Source organism: Alosa pseudoharengus, unplaced genomic scaffold (genome assembly GCF_046254945.1).
Source record: "Alosa pseudoharengus isolate Yale_2024_CS ecotype anadromous, Long Island Sound unplaced genomic scaffold, YU_APseudo_1.1 YU_APseudo_1.1_scf_10, whole genome shotgun sequence".
NCBI classification, from domain to species: Eukaryota; Metazoa; Chordata; class Actinopteri; order Clupeiformes; family Clupeidae; genus Alosa; species Alosa pseudoharengus.
The window spans coordinates 2,230,019-2,247,345 of record NW_027468565.1 but is presented as its reverse complement, the minus strand read 5'-3'; the positions used below and the strand labels follow the sequence as shown (position 1 = coordinate 2,247,345).

Genomic DNA, 17,327 nt, shown 5'->3' with positions numbered 1-17,327 from the left:
TCAATGACTATATAATTGTTATCTGGGTGCAGAATGAGCAGTCATCAACAACAACTGAAAGCCCCGTTTTGCAGGTAGCCTATTGCATTGCATACAATTAGGCTTTCTCTGAACTACATTTTCCAAAGGCCAGCTTTCGTGCTTGTGCCACAACTTCAGAACAGCTTGACGTAGGCTACATGCTTCAAATTTGGTGTGAACATTTGTATGGACTCAATGATGAAGTCAAATGTCAAGGTCAAACCCACCTTGAGTGTGATATCTCAACGCCAGACACACAAGGTTTTTTGGAAAGAGGGTTTGACTGAACTTAAAGATTAAGCGATTCAATGTTTTTTTTTCCAGGAATCTCCCCACCAACATTAACCCAGCAGCTTTCCATCCACTATTGTAATTCCTCTAGCATTACATTTCTAGTTTGTTTTGTGTTTGTGATTGATGCCCCCAAACCCCCCTAGCATTTGGGAGGCCTAAAAGTATTTTATGTCATGGGCCCCAAATTCTCAAGCAGCACCCAATAAATAATTAGCATTGTTGTCAAATGTGACCACCTATTTTATAATGTGATACCTTGACTGGCAATGTATGTGAGACAGCAAGGGTGTGTGTTGCGTATGGTAGTGGGGCTATTTGGAAGAAAGTCCAGGGCCTTTTTTTTAGTCCCAGTCCGTCCCTGGCCACTGTAGCAAGGATTGCTAAGGATATCATGATTACATGATATAACTATACTAATACTGGGGCCGTATTACAGAAACTTCCTATCTTAAATCCTAAGTTAAGATAGGAGAAGTGTAAGATAGGATTTTTCTCAATTTGGTATTACAGAAACATATCCTATCTTAATTTAGGAATCCTATCTTATCTCAGGTTAAGATATCCTAAGTAGGCGATCTAGCATCGACGTTCAGCTTTTATGTCTGTTACTTAGCAACAGATGAAACTTGTTGTTGGATCACCTCACTTCACAACTGACAGCTAGCAGCTATCATAATAATAATTCAATGTGGAGTTGATGTAACTTGATGTAACGTCGCGCTAATCCACCAATGGCTTTTGCCACCTCTGTTAAAGGAGAATTCCGGTGTGATATTGACCTAAAGTGTGTTGAAACATGATATGAGTGTGAACGTATGTCTAGCTCATCTCGGCTTGTCCCCTGCACTCAGAAATCGGGCGCTAGTTATCCGCCTAGCCATGCAAATAAATCACTGTTTTACACCATTTACGAGTCTCAAAGTAGCTCCATACTTCATTGTTAGACTTCCGAGGGCCTTGACATTTAAAACGAGACATTGTGAACTTTGAAAAAGCACTGGTAGTTTATTTACAAGACGATTTATACAGACCATAGACTGTATACAGTCTATGATACAGACAGAACCTGCGCTACATATAACAAAAGAGCTGCCATCTCGCTTATTTGTAACAGTAATTTGACAGTTAGGAGAGCTGATGGGTCATCCTAAAGTTAGGACAGTTTATTTAGGATTTTGGTAACTTAGGATATTTCTGTAATACACATTTCCTATCTGGAGTTAAGATAAGAAACTGACTTTAGGATCGGCAGTTCTGTAATGACTTTTTTCCTAAATCCGATCCTAACCCTTGTTACCGTAGTTACCAAACAGATAAGATAGGATTTTCGAGTTAGGAAGTTTCTGTAATACGCCCCCTGTAGCCTAACTGGTGGATAATTAAGCTATATATCATATGCTGATATATATATATATATATATATATATATCACCCCACTCCCCTCCCCCGGTGACAACCAACCAACTAATTATAATTTCCTTATATTCTCTTAATACACTGCATATATCTATATTTTTCTTAGTACTCTTATAATGTTACTGCTACTACACTGCACATATCTGTACTTGTTGTTCATACACTGTTATATACATACTGCATAGCCATATTGATTCTGCTCTTATAAGGTTACTACTAATACACCACGCATATTTATATTTAATTTATATTACTGGAAACCCACTGTATACTACGGTCTACACTGCACTATACATCTTGTACTGTCTATACTTTGTATATCACATTGCACTTTTCTGCTTTTTTGCATTTTGTTGTCTTTGTACTTGTACTCCGCACAATGACAAAGCTGAATTTAATCTAATCTAATGCTGAAGTATGGTCGTCCTAAAGAAAATAACAACAAGAACCATACAGAACCAAAAACCGTGACCCTAAAACCGTGATACAAACTGAACCATGGGTTTTATGAACTGTGCCACCCCTAGTTTAGAGATAAAATTGATATGTTATCCTATTTGGACACAATTCCTGGATTCCAAGGATATTGAATTTATTTTGGAAGGTTCCTTCCTAGAACAAGAGGTTTGGTTGTCTGTGTTTACTTATTTCTTAATTTTTGTTATCATTATTACAATTATTATTATTTGTATGATATACCACCATTACAGTGCTGTGCTATTTCCATGATCCGAGAGGGACTGGGCTGGAGGAGGGGATAAAATTACATATTGTTTGGATGTTTGCATAATTGATAATTAAAGCTCCAGTTGGCAAATCTGACAGATTGAGGGGCCAAAATGTTGAATGTTTACAACTCTCATGCCCCTCCCTCACTACCACAGAGCACCCTCTTATTTAGTTTTTGCTCGTCAGTGCGCACCAGACTGTGATTGACAGTCAGATCTCACACAGCCCTGCTCTGATTGGACCAGAAGAACCGGGAGCTGTGGATTTTTGCAAAACAAATAACAGGCTCTAGGTGGAGGTAGAAGTGCGTTTTTTTTTTCTAAAACCGGCTGATTTATGTTGTTCTGTCGGAAGATAGTGTCGGTTTGAGTGAATATGATGAAAAAAATCTTGCCAACTGCAGCTTTATGATATGTTCAGGAAAAAGAGATATGGACAGAATGTATAATTACCTTGAAAAGTGCCCCATCATTGCAATGCCAGACAATCCCTTCCACTTTACCTTGGTCACACTCTGAAAGCCAGGTATACAGCTCCTTGTAACTCACTGGAGGGGGATCTCTAATATTTAGGATTCCATGAGGCACCAGAAAATGAATTGGGCATTTCTTGCTTCCCAATCCTTCAGATAATAAAAGAAAAGGAAGACGTTAAAATGTAAAAAAGTGCACAACTGATATACCCTAACCCTACACATCCAACAGATGAAAGAGTGCACTACTGATATACCTGCATACATGTTCAAAAGATGAAAGTAAATATGGAAACAGTGTTTTTGTACTTTTTTTCTGGTTGCTCAAAACATGCAATATACATCTTTCTTATATTCTTACTTTATTACTGTTTCTGTAATTTTTATGCAGTGTGTATTTTGGGACAGTTGTAACACAAAGGTACAATTGTAACATGTTAGTTTCAAAGAGGTGAGGTAAAATTTACGGCAACATATGCCTTCTCCTGACCAAAGAATCTGTAAACTGTTATATTTTGAAACCAACAATCAACGTCGATTTGACACTCCTTTGCGGTCAGGGTTTGCAAATCGCTCATTTAGCAAACTTATGTTGCGTTATTTGTTATTGTGATCACAGCAGTGGGTGATGGTCTTACTTGTCATCATTAACATACCATTATCTTATCCCAATGAAATAGTCATCATCGTCAGCATGGCATGTCACACATACCTGCTCCGAGTTTTTCTTATCATGTAGCCTCAACTAGGCTACACTCTCCACCAGCCGCTGACTGTCCCTCTGCTCTGTATGCTTGCTTACATCTTCTCACTCAAATTCAACTTCAACCTGTTGCTGACATAGGCTACCCTACTTGCTATATTGTATACTGTTGACGCTTCTACATTGGTGCACAACTGGCATTACCGGCATCCGCCTGCCATAATTTCAACTTGTAAATTATACTACGATTATCTCGGGCCTGACAAGAGCTGTTATTGGACCAGTCCAGTGTCAGTATGGAAAATGAACCAATGAGCTGCTGACTGTCCTTGCTTCGGGCTGATTGTTGGCCAAACTAATTAAATTATATCGGCCCAAACGGTGTGTCGGCCCACCGGGAGAATGCCCGGTATGCCAGATGGCCAGTCCACCACGAATTATGCACATGGGGGAGCGAAGGCTACTGTAGCTCAGATTGTTGAAGAAGTTAATGCTTTATTCCCTGATGACAGTGGCCTCTTTCAGAAGAGAATGCATGAAAATTGATTCAAGAATGGCTTGAGGAACACAATAACGAGTTCAAGGTGTTGACTTGGCCTCCAAATTCCCCAGATCTCAATCCTCTGTGGGATGTGCTGGACGCGCTGGACAAACAAGTCTGATCCATGGAGGCCCTGCCTCACAACTTCTATTTGCACAACAGATGTTGAGAATACAGGACTTAGCAGTGTGGGATTTCTGTGAGACAGCATTTGTATACATGCCTACAGCAATCTTACAGTGGTTCACACAGACCGAACATGTTGAGGGCCCAGAAAAGGCTTACTTGAAATGGGCCAACAGAGGATTTCAATGGGTTTCAATAGGTTACAGTTAACTGACAGTGGCACTTTATGAAATCTTTTCTTCTCACAGGGAGGCTACACCTGTAGCATCTGCTGCAACATTTAGTTTCCACTATAATCAATTAAACTGGCTACACCAGGCGTGGGAGCGGTGCGTACATTCAAAAAAATGAAACCAGAATGACCAAAATGAAACTATTTTTACGCTCCAGGAACAGAGCTCTTCAGTTGCGACCCCGGTGTAGCCCCAGTCTTAGCCTTTTTTTCCCTTAGCCCACTTTGCCTTTAGAAAACCCAAGACACAAATAGGCTCATATAGCACATATTACATATAATAAACATAGTCAGGTATTTAAATTGAAAGGTGTTGAAATTCAATACTACCGTAAGGATTTCCATTGACATTTGTCCCAATGAGTTCCAGAGTTTGTTCTTGCAGTTCTGACAGTGGAACACATGTGATTTCCAGCATTTCTCCATCTTCTCTGAGTGGTCTGAGAAGAAGTGCTTCTCCAGTCTCATATTCAATCACGGAGGAGTGCCAGCAATACTGCTTATTGTTTTTCTCCACAGGAACCCAGCCTTGATCAGTCAGAAAACACATTGTGTTTACTCTTAAGTCACTCTTAAGTACAATCCTGTTACAATCCTGAGTTGGGACGCTGTGTAAAATGTCAATAAAAAACAGAATGTGATAATCTGCAAATCACATAACCAATATTTAGTTAAAAGAACAGACAATTGGCAAATTGCCATTGATTGGCAAAATACAAACCAACTGTTTGACTATTTTTTGGCCGAGAGAGATTGTCCAGGATGCTGATGAATATGCATAAATTTCAAAGGATGCTGAAAAATAAAAAATCATGGACAATGAGCTAAAGACAGAGACAGTATGCGGATAGCATTTTCTGTCTGTTGTGGCTCCAACTCCATCACTGCCAGACCATGCAATTAAACCTGTTGGACAGAATAACGGATTCTGTCCAACAGCAGTGGCACAGTTGGCTACAGCGCCCGTGCCACGTTCGGTTCCGGGTGCCCACAGGGACCCGAGTTCGTGTCCAACCCGGGTCATTTCCCGGTTCCACCCCATCTCTCTCTCCCTCTTGTTTCCTGTCAGTATATTCACTGTCCTATCTGAATAAAGGCAAAAAAGCCAAACTGACTGCAGTTACTATTTCAGCTCCATTTCTCAGCTCTATTTCAGGGAACCATGACTGATGCGCATGCCAACTTGGCCAAGGATTTTAAAAATCTCCTAAAAATTCAGCTTCTGTTTAAACATAAACATAAACATAAAACATAAAAACAAAAAACGGCAGCAGAAGGCTGCGGAGGCTGACTACAGTCACACAGCAAATGCATTCTGGACAGATGAGAAGAATAAGGATGAAAAGCAATGCTAATTGTTTTTTAAATGCTTCCTGATACCATGAGCTTCTAGTTTGTCAATAAGCTTCAGTAGCTAGTAACTAAATAACAATGCCATCCGTTTCATTACTTTATATTCATGGAATAATTGGGCTACTAATGTGTGTTAAGTCATCTCAGAGTTCCTTCTGTGTGAGAATGCAAACAAAAAAAGCCCTAGGAACTGTAGTTCTAAGGTACCCTCTCTAGTTGGTAGTTTGTAGAACTGTGTTCTTAGAACTGTTGTGTCCGAATGTGCCGTATTTCTTCAGGTTTTATTTTCAATTTCAACCATCTCTTATCTGTTTTGTTACACTCTGTCCATTTGCATTTAGCTTCTTCCTCTATCCCCATTTATTCTCTATAGTGACAGTCAGTGCCTTTCATCTCAGCTTTCCTCAATCTCTTCAAGGATTTTTCTGTATGCAATTGCTACTAAAGAATAGCCTGACAAGCCAGACCCACATCAAGATGTTGGGTCTGGGAACACACCATTGGCAGTGCTCAATCCGAGAGGAGGGATAAACGGTGGTCCTTCAAATTCCCTCTGCACGCAATAGGATAGCGCTACAACCAATTTTTCTTTTTTAGGAATGATTCCAGTGCCGTACTTTGTTCTTTTCTCAAAGAAAAGCTTAACTCCAAGTCTTTAAGAGTCACAGCCAAAGCAGATTCGAAAGGCCGCTGTTCGCCAGCAGCAGCAGTAGGGATGTAACGGTATGAAAATTTAACCTCATGGTTATAGTGACCAAAATTATCACGGTTTTCGGTATTATCACAGTATTTCATATTGAAGTGTGTTCAATATGTTCAGAAAGCACTGATAGGCCTAAGCAAGCTGAAATAGTTTCTAGTGGCTTACCCTACCACAACTTGGAGTTTGCTATTTCTGTTATTTGGATGCAATGAGTGAGACCAAAGTAAGCATTCAAAATAAAACTTTAGGCTACTGTATTCTCCTGATAACGTGAGTGGAATGGATTTAATGTGGACGTGAACATAAAAAGACGCAGAGTGGCTACATGATACAGTGCACATTTTGCGGTAAAAAAGTTCCGCCTTTTAAAATCAGGTGTAGCCTAATCCGAATCGTAGTTAAAACCATCAATTAGACAACAGAATCAGTAGGGTACCAGTTTTGTTCCATTGTACCAGGCCTACTGTATGTCAAAAGCAGGCTCGGATGAAGCTGGGAAGGATTAAACACACGGTTTCCACACCGCGGTAATCAACAGTGATAATCATGATGTTTGAAATGAAAATGGTAATTATTATCGTCAACATTTTTATCGCGGTTTACCATTATACCGGTAATCGTTACATCCCTAAGCAGCAGCCATCTTCTTTGTTTTCATGTAGCAGGGAATTTACGCAGAACTGACGCAACTGCCCGCCCACCAACTCTATACACGATATGATTGGCCTGACTAGAGTTTGGTTTTTCCAGCTCACAAGCCAACGGAGAGTTGCTAGACGACCCTGGCTGCAAATTACATTTGCTGCTGCTAGGGTGCGTCTAGATTTCTAGGCTAACTAAAGAACCATGTAACATAGAAGCTTGGAACTTGAACTATTGATCCTAGGCAGCCTAACAACACTGTAGCAACTACTTCAATTTTGCATGCACTAACATTACCTTCAGGAAAAACATCTCTACACCGTGTTCCAAATTATTTTGCAAATTGGATTTAAGTGTCAAACATTTCTCTTTTTGTTTTTTAATTAAACTCATGGATGGTATTGTGTCTCAGGGCTCTTTGGATTATTGAAATCAATCTCAGACATCTGTGATAATTAGTTTGCCAGGTGAGCCCAATAAAAGGAAAACTACTTAAAGGAATTATCCGGAGTAAAATGCACTTTAGATCAATTTACGGATGATTGGGAGTACATACGTTGAGTTGACATCAAAATCATGTCATTCGGATGTGTTTTGAGAAAGTTAGATTTTACCGTTTTTAGTCAAAACTAGTTAGCCTGGAAGTGACCAGGGCATGTCATTTCGCCGCTACAAAACACTATTTTTATACCTCTTCTACAGTTCCAAACAACACTACACTTACGTGGTAGTGAGTAGAGGGTCCCTAAAGCCAAACCGGTCTTTATGTGGTCGGATAGAGAGTTCAGAATGAATTTCATCAAGCCAGTACCTTTCCGGAAATTTTCCTGCTGCAGCTGGCATCTTTAGGGGAAAGTCCGTAAGAAGTTGATTGCCGAGTGTGGAGTAACCCGCTCTGGAAATTCACAATTTTGTCGCCGTTTAAAAAAAAAAAAAAAACATAGTCCAGTATTTCTTTCGAAATTGAAATGAAGTTGTATGCAACAGCAAACCCTAGCTTACTAACAGGTTGGAATTTTGAAATGTCACGTGACGTGATGTCGTGCAACGACGTGATGCAATCGACTCCAACGGACTTTCCCCTAAAGATGCCAGCTGCAGCAGCAACATTTCCGGAAAGGTACTGGCTTGATTAAATTCATTCTGGACTCTCTATCCGACCACATAAAGACCTTGGGATACTTCGGTTTGGCTTTAGGGACCCTCTACTCACTACCACGTAAGTGTAATGTTGTTTGGAACTGTAGAAGAGGTATAAAAATAGTGTTTTGTAGCGGCGAAATGACATGCCCTGGTCACTTCCAGGCTAACGAGTTTTGACTAAAAACGGTAAAATCGAACTTTCTCAAAACACTAAAACTCTAAAGTGCATTTTACTCCAGATAATTCCTTTAAGAAGGATGTTCCACATTATTAAGCATGCCACAGGGTTCAAGCAATATGGGAAAGAAAAATGATCTCTCTGCTGCTGAAAAGCGTGAAATTGTGCACTACCTTGGACAAGGTATGAAAACATTGGATATTTCCCGAAAACGTATGTGTGATCATCGTACTGTGAAGAAATTTGTTGCTGATTCAGAGCACAAGCGGGTTTGTGCAGACAAAGGCATAATAAGGAAGGTGTCTGCCAGACAAATTCATAGGATTAAGAGAGCAGCTGAAATGCTAAAATGCCATTGCAAAGCAGCAAACAGGTATTTGAAGCTACTGGTGCCTCTGGAGTCCCGCGAACCTCAAGGTGTAGGATCCTCAAGAAGTTTGCAAGTGTGCATAAACCTACTATTCAGACTATAACGGTTGCAGTGGGCTCAGGAATACATGAAGACAGAACAGGTACAGATACATGAACAGTTTTGTTTACGGATGAGTGCTGTGCAACCCTAGATGGTCCAGATGGATGGAGTAATGGATGGTTGATGAATGGCCACCATATCCCAACAAGGCCGAGACGTCAGCAAGGAGGTGGAGTCATGTTTTGGGCTGGAATCATGGGGAGAGAGCTAGTAGTTCCCTTTAGGGTACGCAACGGTGTGAAAATGACCTCAGCAAAGTATGTAGAGTTTCTGACTGACCACTTTCTTCCGTGGTACAAAAAGAAGAACCGTGCCTTCCGTAGCAAATACATCTTTAGGCATGACAATGCACCATCTCATGCTGCAAAGAATACCTCTGTGTCATTGGCTGCTATGGGCATGAAAGGAGAGAAACTCATGGTGTGGCCCCATCTTCCCCTGACCTCAATCCTATTGAGAACCTTTGGCACATCATCAAGCAAAAGATCTATGAGGGTGGGAGGCAGCACATCCAGGTAGCAGCTTTGGGAGGCTATTCTGACATCCTGCAAAGACATTAAAGCAATGGATGCAAGAATTGTGAAGGTGATATTTATGAAGGGGTCCTATTTTAACATATAACTGGGCCTGTTGAGATGTTTTTGATTGAAATAATTTTTGATTTAATTTATATGACCTCCTAATGCTGCAAATTCAACAAATGACCATTTTAGTTCTTTACAATCTATAGAATGTTTTGAAACTCTGTTGTGCATAATAGTTTGGAACAGTGCAGTTATTTTATTTTTGAGTTTTTTATTTTTGAAAAGTCTGAGAAAAATGTAATTTGCATAATAATTTGGAACGCGGTGTAGTTATTATTACATTGCATGCAAAAAAAGCAGTTGCTGTTGTGTTCTACCGCACATGTGTACATTGGTACAGATTGGAGAATATGCAGGAAACTTTATTACAGAACACTACGACTCGACACACTACGCAAACTTCGTCTGCTACGCAGACCAGCACCTCAGCCGCTAGCCGGGAAAGGGGACATGGAAAGCGATGAAAAAGAGGAAACAGAAAGAGGAAAGAGGAGAAAGAGGAAACGCGGAAAGAGGGCAGGAGTTTGAGCTAGATGGAAAGCTATCGCTAGCCGGCCACCTGTCCCATCCATCCTTCTTGCAAATGTCTGCTCATTAGACAACAACCTGGACTACATCCAACGAAACTCCCAAAGCGGGTTCAGAGACTGCTGTGTTTTTGTTTTTGTGGAAACATGGCTGAACAACAGTGTACCGAACTCCGCTTTTCAGCTACCAGGCTGGCTAGCCTTCCAAGCTGATAGAGATGCTAATCTGTCGGGTAAAACTCGTGGAGGTGGGCTGACTGGTGCAGAAATGCAGTGCTTGTATCCAACTACTGCTCACCGCTGCTGGAGTTTGACTGTTAGATGCCAACTATTCTACATTTCACGCGAATTCACGGGCATGTTTATACTCAGTGTTTACATCCCACCAAGTGCTAATGCTACCAATGCGTTAGCGGAACTTTACGGAGCTATCAGTGAGCTCCAAAGCACACATCCGGATGGGCTATTTATTGTTGCTGGTGATTTCAACCAGGCAAATCAAGAAAGTTCTAACAGGTTCATCAGTATGTGGATTTTGCAATGAGAGGGGAGACTGTGTGTACTCAAACAACACCGGTGCCTATCGAGCCGTGCCCTGTTCCACCTGGGACACTCGGACCACATCTCAGTTATGCTAAATCCTGCATACCAGCCTCCAGTCACACAAAAGCAACCCATAAAGAGACAAAGATATGGCCTGAGGGGGCCATGTCAGCTCTTCAGGACTGTTTTGAAAGCAGGGAGTGGGATGTATTCAAGCAGGCAACCACCTACAACAACACCATTGACTTAGAGGAATACACATCAGTTGTCACTAGCTACATCAGCAAGTGCATTGCTGATGTAACCACCTCTAACACCATCACTACATGTCCCAACCCAAAACCATGGATGACTGCAGAGGTGAAGGCACTACTGAAAGCCAGGGACACTGCCTATAGGTCTGGGAAAGAGGCAGCTCTGAGAAAAGCGAAAGCCGAGCTGTCCCAGGCCATCAAAGCAGCAAAGTGTACTCATGCTCAGAAAATTCAGAACCACTTAACAGACACCAAAGACACATGACACCTGTGGCAGGGAATACAAGCGATCACCAACTACAGGCCAGCTCCATCCTCCTGTGATGGTGATAGCTCCCTCCCTGAGGCACTGAATCAGTTCTACTCGAGCCACCCCTCCCCCCAACGACCAGGTGCTATATCTGTCCACCTCTAAAGTGAGGAAAACTCTGCTCAGTCAACCCGCGGAAAGCTGGTGGGCCAGACCAAATACCAGGTTGTGTGCTGAGAGAATGTGCAGACTAACTGGCTGGCGTCCTGACCATTGTCTTCAACATCTCTCTGAGCTCCACTGTTGTCCCTACCTGTTTTACGACCACCACCACTCACCTGGCTACCCCTCCCCCTCTGACACTCAATCCACACTCATCATATGTGAACAGGATGTTTGCCTCTTCTTTCAGAGGCAAAATGTCCGTAAAGCACCAGACTCTCCTGTCTCAGGGCCTGTGCTGTCCAGCTAGCACCAATCTTCACAAATATTCAACAGATCACTGGAGTGAAGCAAAGTGCTTCAAAAGCTCCACCATCATCCCAGTCCCCAAGAAACCCTCCATCACTGGACTGAATGACTACAGACCTGTGGCCTTGACTTCAGTCGCCATGAAGTCCTTTGAACGCCTGGTGCTGACCCAACTCAAAAACATCACGGGTCACCTGCAGGACCCCCTGCAGTTTGCCTACAGGGCAAACAGGTCAGTGGATGATGCAGTGAACATGAGCCTGTACTTCATCCTTGACCAGCCAGGGACCTATGTCAGGATCCTGTTTGTGGACTTCAGCTCGCCGTTCAACACTATCATACCTGAAATCCTCACCGCCAAACTCTCTCAGCTCACTGTATCTCCAGTCATCAGTCAGTGGATCCCCAGCTTCCTGACTGACAGGAGTCAGCTGTGCGGCGGCTGAGAGATGTCACATCTGGAACACGGACAACCAACACTGGTGCACCATAGGGGTGTTATTTCCCCCACTGCTCTTCTTCCTCTACTCAAAGGACTGTACCTCCAAGGACCCAGCTGTCATACTCTTAAAATTTGCAGACGACACCACTATCATTGGGCTCATCCAGGATGGTGACGAGTCTGCATATCGGCAAGAGGTTGATAAGTTGGTGCTCTGGTGCAGTCAACAAAACCTAGAGTTAAACACTAAAGACTGTGAAGGTGGTTGTGGACTTTAGGAAGCACCCCACAGTGCTGCCCCCCCTCACAATATCCAACAGCCCAGTGTCAAATGTGGACTCATTCAAGTTTTTGGGCTCCATCATTTCCTAGGATCTGAAATGGGAGTCCAACATCAACGCCATACTTTAAAAGGCTCAGCAGAGGATGAACTTCCTACGGCAACAAAGGAAGCATGGCCTACCACAAGAGATGTTGGGCATCTTTTACACTGTTGTTATTGAATCCATCACCGTTTGGTTTGGGGCAGCCACAAAACAAAACGAACAAACGCAGCGCACAATTTGGATAGCTGAAAAAATCATTTGTGCCCCCCTGCCTCCCCTCCAGGACTTGTACTCTGGTAGAACCAGGAGGCGGGCAGAGAATATCACCAAAGACCCCACACATCCTGCACACACTCTTTAACCTCCTCCCCTCTGGCAAGTGCTACAAATCCCTGGGCACAAAAACAACCAGACACCCACTGCCATCACTCTCCTGAACAGTAGATATGTCGGGTGTAGAAAGATGCAACTGGAAAAGTGAAATCTCATAATTTACAATTGAAAGATTTTTAGTCATATAACTGCTTAAATCCAGCTGGCTCCGAAACAAATAAAACAAATGCTGCAAGGTAATGATAGACAAACAGTGTTAAACAAGTTAAACTTAAAATGTTTCAAAGCTTAGAATTAAATTGTGTTTTCTTAAAAGCACAAAATTGTTTTTGCTAGAATAACCTGTTATGATTTTGCTTAGACTTAGAGCTCCTTGATCAGGGTCCTTTTTCTTTTTCATTTTTCTTCGGATCGAGCCGCAGAGACTTAACACATTTTTCTTTCTTTTTATTTGTACTTAATAAAGTCAAAACCCCAACTTTTGGTTAGGGGGTTGTAAAAAGACCGTCTAACGTTTTTCTTGCATTTTTCTGCCTCCCCTGTTGCCTGCACAATGTTTAGGTTCCATAACTAAAACCTGTAAAATATTTTTGTTTAGTTATATTTAGGGCTGTCAAACGATTAAAAAAAATTAACTAATTAATCTCATATTTTGAAATGAATTAATCTAGATTAATTGCGATTAAAAAATATTTTCCCCCTAAAGACTAAAGCTTCTTAAAGGGCATATTAAATACAAAATAAATCACCAAATCAATGAGTAACCACAAAGGGTGTGTATTTGGACACAAGTACATCACAAAATACACAGAACTACATAGTTTCAGAGAGAAAATAGCTATTTGTAAAGAGCTATTTGTTTATGCACCAAGAACTTTATTAGCACCAGAAAAATATCTGTTGTGCCACTGACACAAAATAACAAGAGAGTATTCAGCTCCTTTCCTCATTGAAACAATAGGCTCTTATTTGTACTTTGAATTCAGTAACCAAAAAGGTGTATTCCAGTATTTACTGGCATCTTAAACATTGAACATTTACAAACAGATGCAAAAAGGTAACCATAAAGTAGCTGCTGGCTAGATATTAACTTAAGATTCTTTCACATTGTAGCATGCAAAAAGTAGGATGCAAATGCAGTTTCAAAAAGAATAAAGCCAAAAACCATAAAGTGTTATGTGCCAGGAATCAACTTAGATATTCGTTCCAGGGAAAAGTGCAAAACAAAAGGTGTTCATAAAAATCTAAAAAAAGAGAGAGGAAATTTGACTTAATCTTTCTTCACACTCAGCCAATTGCTGAGACATACAAGTTTAGTCACATTAGCATGAGACAAAGCTGCCCTCTTTTTTTCCCCCGAGAGTGAAAACAGGCGCTCGCAGGGCACTGTAGTAGCTGGTGTTGAAAGGAATTTACGTGCGATGGCTGCAAGCCTGTCATGTGCTGCCTCTCTGCTTGCCCACCATTTTAATGGACATTGCCCAATGTCAAGTTTTGGCTCAAGTTTATAGCGGTCAAGACATGTGTCTACAGACTCCTCTTCTTCATCGTCGGTATCCGTGTCAGAGGAGGCTAGCAAGAAGGATGACTTTTGCTTCTTGGCCGGCGTTGTCTTTGTTTTCTCAGACAGAGATGCTTTTGCAGGTTTCTCCTCCAGCATTAGATTGCGGACTGAGGCCCAAACCTCATTTCGCTCGTCTTTGGGGAGGCATTTCAAGTCCTTAAACCTGGGGTCACACACTGTTGCGATCTTCAACCAAGGGAGATTGGTGCTCTCTTTCCATCTCGCAAGGTCTGCTGTAAAGGTATTCTTGAATTTCACAACATAGACCGGGTCATGGTCATAGATCATCATCTGATGGCACCATTACTCTGGTTAAGTGGCACAAGGCTGGCAACACCACAACAGGAAATATACTGCTCTCCACCCAGTAGTTCAGATACATATCTGCAATGTAAAGTACAAGATATTTTAAGGGCCTTAAATCATCACGCCGTCATACACAGAAAACACTGGCAGATTGAGGGACACTGCCACACATAAAGAAAAACAGAGGTCAGAGTGGGGGTGGTGTGTGTGTCAGTGTGTGAGAGAGAGAGAGAGTGAGAGAGAGCGAGCTTACTTGCAAGGTTCAAGCAGTTCCTCCAACTTCTGCAGTTTGGCTAGCTCCTGTGTCGTCAACATCGAAATGTTGGTCTTGTGTTGAGCCAGGGTAGAGGCGAGCGGTGACTTATTTCGCTGGATACGCTTGATCATATCAAGCGTGGAATTCCACCGCGTGATGACCTCTTGAACGAGTGGTTCTTCCTGTTGCCCAAGTGCAGCTTGTTGTGCTCTTAACCCATTCACGCTGGATGCTACATGATGCAACATGGACCCTCCCGCTGGATGCTGCGTAGCACAACATTGACCCTCCCGCTGGATGCTGTGTAGCGCAGCATGCTTTTTATTTCATGTTTCTAGGTGCTACAGAGGCTTAGATATTAAATTTTGGTAGACATTGACAATTTTTAGTATGTTTTCAGAAAACCCTCAGGAAATAAGGTTATTTAGTCTAGAATGCCATAGGATTCTATAGGCGTTTTTAGCAGGTATTTTAGGAGTAAATGGGTTAATTCACGGTCGTTCGCAGGGCTGTGTTTGAAATGGCCGACAATCTTCCTGCACTTAGCCAGAACATTTTCAAATCCACTCTCTTGGAGGGCAACGGTGATTGTTCTCTGTAGACTGTGTGCCACGCAGGGTAGATGGTCAAATGGAAGTAGTCTAGCGGCTGCAATCATATTATGGGCACTGTCAGTGCCAAGAGCGCTTATTTTCCCCACAATATTCCACTCATTAGCGACATCAAGGAAATCATTAGCACAAGCCTCTGCATAATGTCGCTCTTCAGTTCTTCTCACGGTTATTGCAAACGAACTTGTTTGAGCATGTTCAATTTATCTACCTTCTCGGCCTCGTACATTGTTTGTATACGTGACGTGACTGTTCCTCGCGAAGGCAAACTATAGGAGATGTCTCCTGATGCAATTTGAATGATATTAGCCAAACCGTCGTCTTCAACTATGTTCATGGGTCGGTAATTTTTGGCTACCCAACAAGCCAAGGCATTGGTGAGCTTTTCACTCACGGGTTTAGTTATTCGCCCACGTAATTCTGGAATTGTGGACTGGCGGGCACTGCCAGGATTTTGGAGAGGGTGTTTCGCATTGACATGATATTTCAACGATTTCGAGCTTCTATGGTAACTAAATTCCGCTTTGCAAATTGTACATACCACTCTGTTTTTAATAATAGTTCCATCCGGCAACTTTTTAAATTGAAACTTTCCGCCTACCAGCCCCTCACTGTTTCTCTCCATCTCTGCACTGCTGTAGGCTGCAGGTTTCGAATCGCAGCTTCCGTTATGTGACGTCAGCCCCCCCCACAAAGGAAGTAGGTAAACAAAATGAGTTAATTAAGTTAATATTTTGTAACGCGATATGCATTTCAAAATTAATAACGGAGATTAACGCTTTAATTTTGACAGCCCTAGTTCTATTGTTTTCATAGTCTTTTTGTCCTTGATTGTTTACACTCTCTAAAAGGCCTTATCATGGAGGCCATGTTTGGACATTCATATCTTAAAATTATTAAAAGTATTATTCCTAGCCTAGCCAAACTTTGTAGAATGGAAGACAAACATGTTCTCAGTACGATTCAATCATTAAAAGTTTGTACCACAGTCTCATTGGTTTTATAGAAGTCCCTAGTTTCAGAAAAATCATGCAAAAAAAAGTGATATAGAGGGTCTCAAAACTCCTTTATTGTGACACACCTGCCATCAATCAGTATTTTCTCTAGAAATATAATCCTTTGTTAATGTTGTCCCAAAATGTGAAGTCTCCAAAATAAAAGGCCATGACAATAATAAGGATAAAACAAGGCGTGTTTGTATTTTTGTGTCATTTTCATGCAACTGAAATGGTATGTGGGGTAGCTAGTAGGACCATAAAAATCTGTGGAAATAGCTAAGTATGTGGAAATGTGGAAATAGCTAAGTATGTGGCCATTTAGTGTGTAAAGTACCAATATTGTACCAAGTCCCATTCACAGAATAAATGCATGTAGTTACAAGTGTTTTGGGAACATAACACCATTATAAAAGGAGCAAAATGCTATGCTGTGTTTCACCTGAGGGGGTGCTAAAATCTATTGTTCATTGTAAATGTTTATTTTGGTATTCACAATTAAACACATTACCACATAGTTCTCAGTAAAAAAGGTTTTTGCCTGAAATTGCACTGTGCCTATTTACAAGGGTATTGTTCCCACCTCTTTTGGGGTCAACCATCAAGTGGTGGACCTCTATAGAAAGCTGAGAACCTGTAGCTTTCGTAGGAAGCAGTCAAAATAACTGTGTGATGTACTGACAAAGAGCTACAGAGGCTAGAATATAGTTTTTTCTTTCTGCCAGATTACAAGCATCTCTGAATTTACCACATTTCAGCCCTCTAGGTCACTTGATATCCCTTTAGAAACACAACTGAGCCCTAGCACCAGGTCTTGTGAAGCTGTGTGCAAAAGTTGAT

General features: G+C 41.6%; 1 protein-coding gene across 1 annotated transcript in view; it reads right to left on the bottom strand.

Moving 5' to 3' along the window:
* Nucleotides 1-17,327, bottom strand: part of rlig1 (RNA 5'-phosphate and 3'-OH ligase 1) — an 82,138-nt gene that overhangs the window by 30,772 nt on the left and 34,039 nt on the right. The window contains exons 5-6 of the mRNA XM_076302719.1: nt 4,865-5,062; nt 2,913-3,082 (exon numbers count right to left, since the gene is read on the bottom strand). Coding sequence (XP_076158834.1) covers nt 2,913-3,082; nt 4,865-5,062 — 368 coding nt within the window. The remainder of the gene's footprint in view (nt 1-2,912; nt 3,083-4,864; nt 5,063-17,327) is intronic.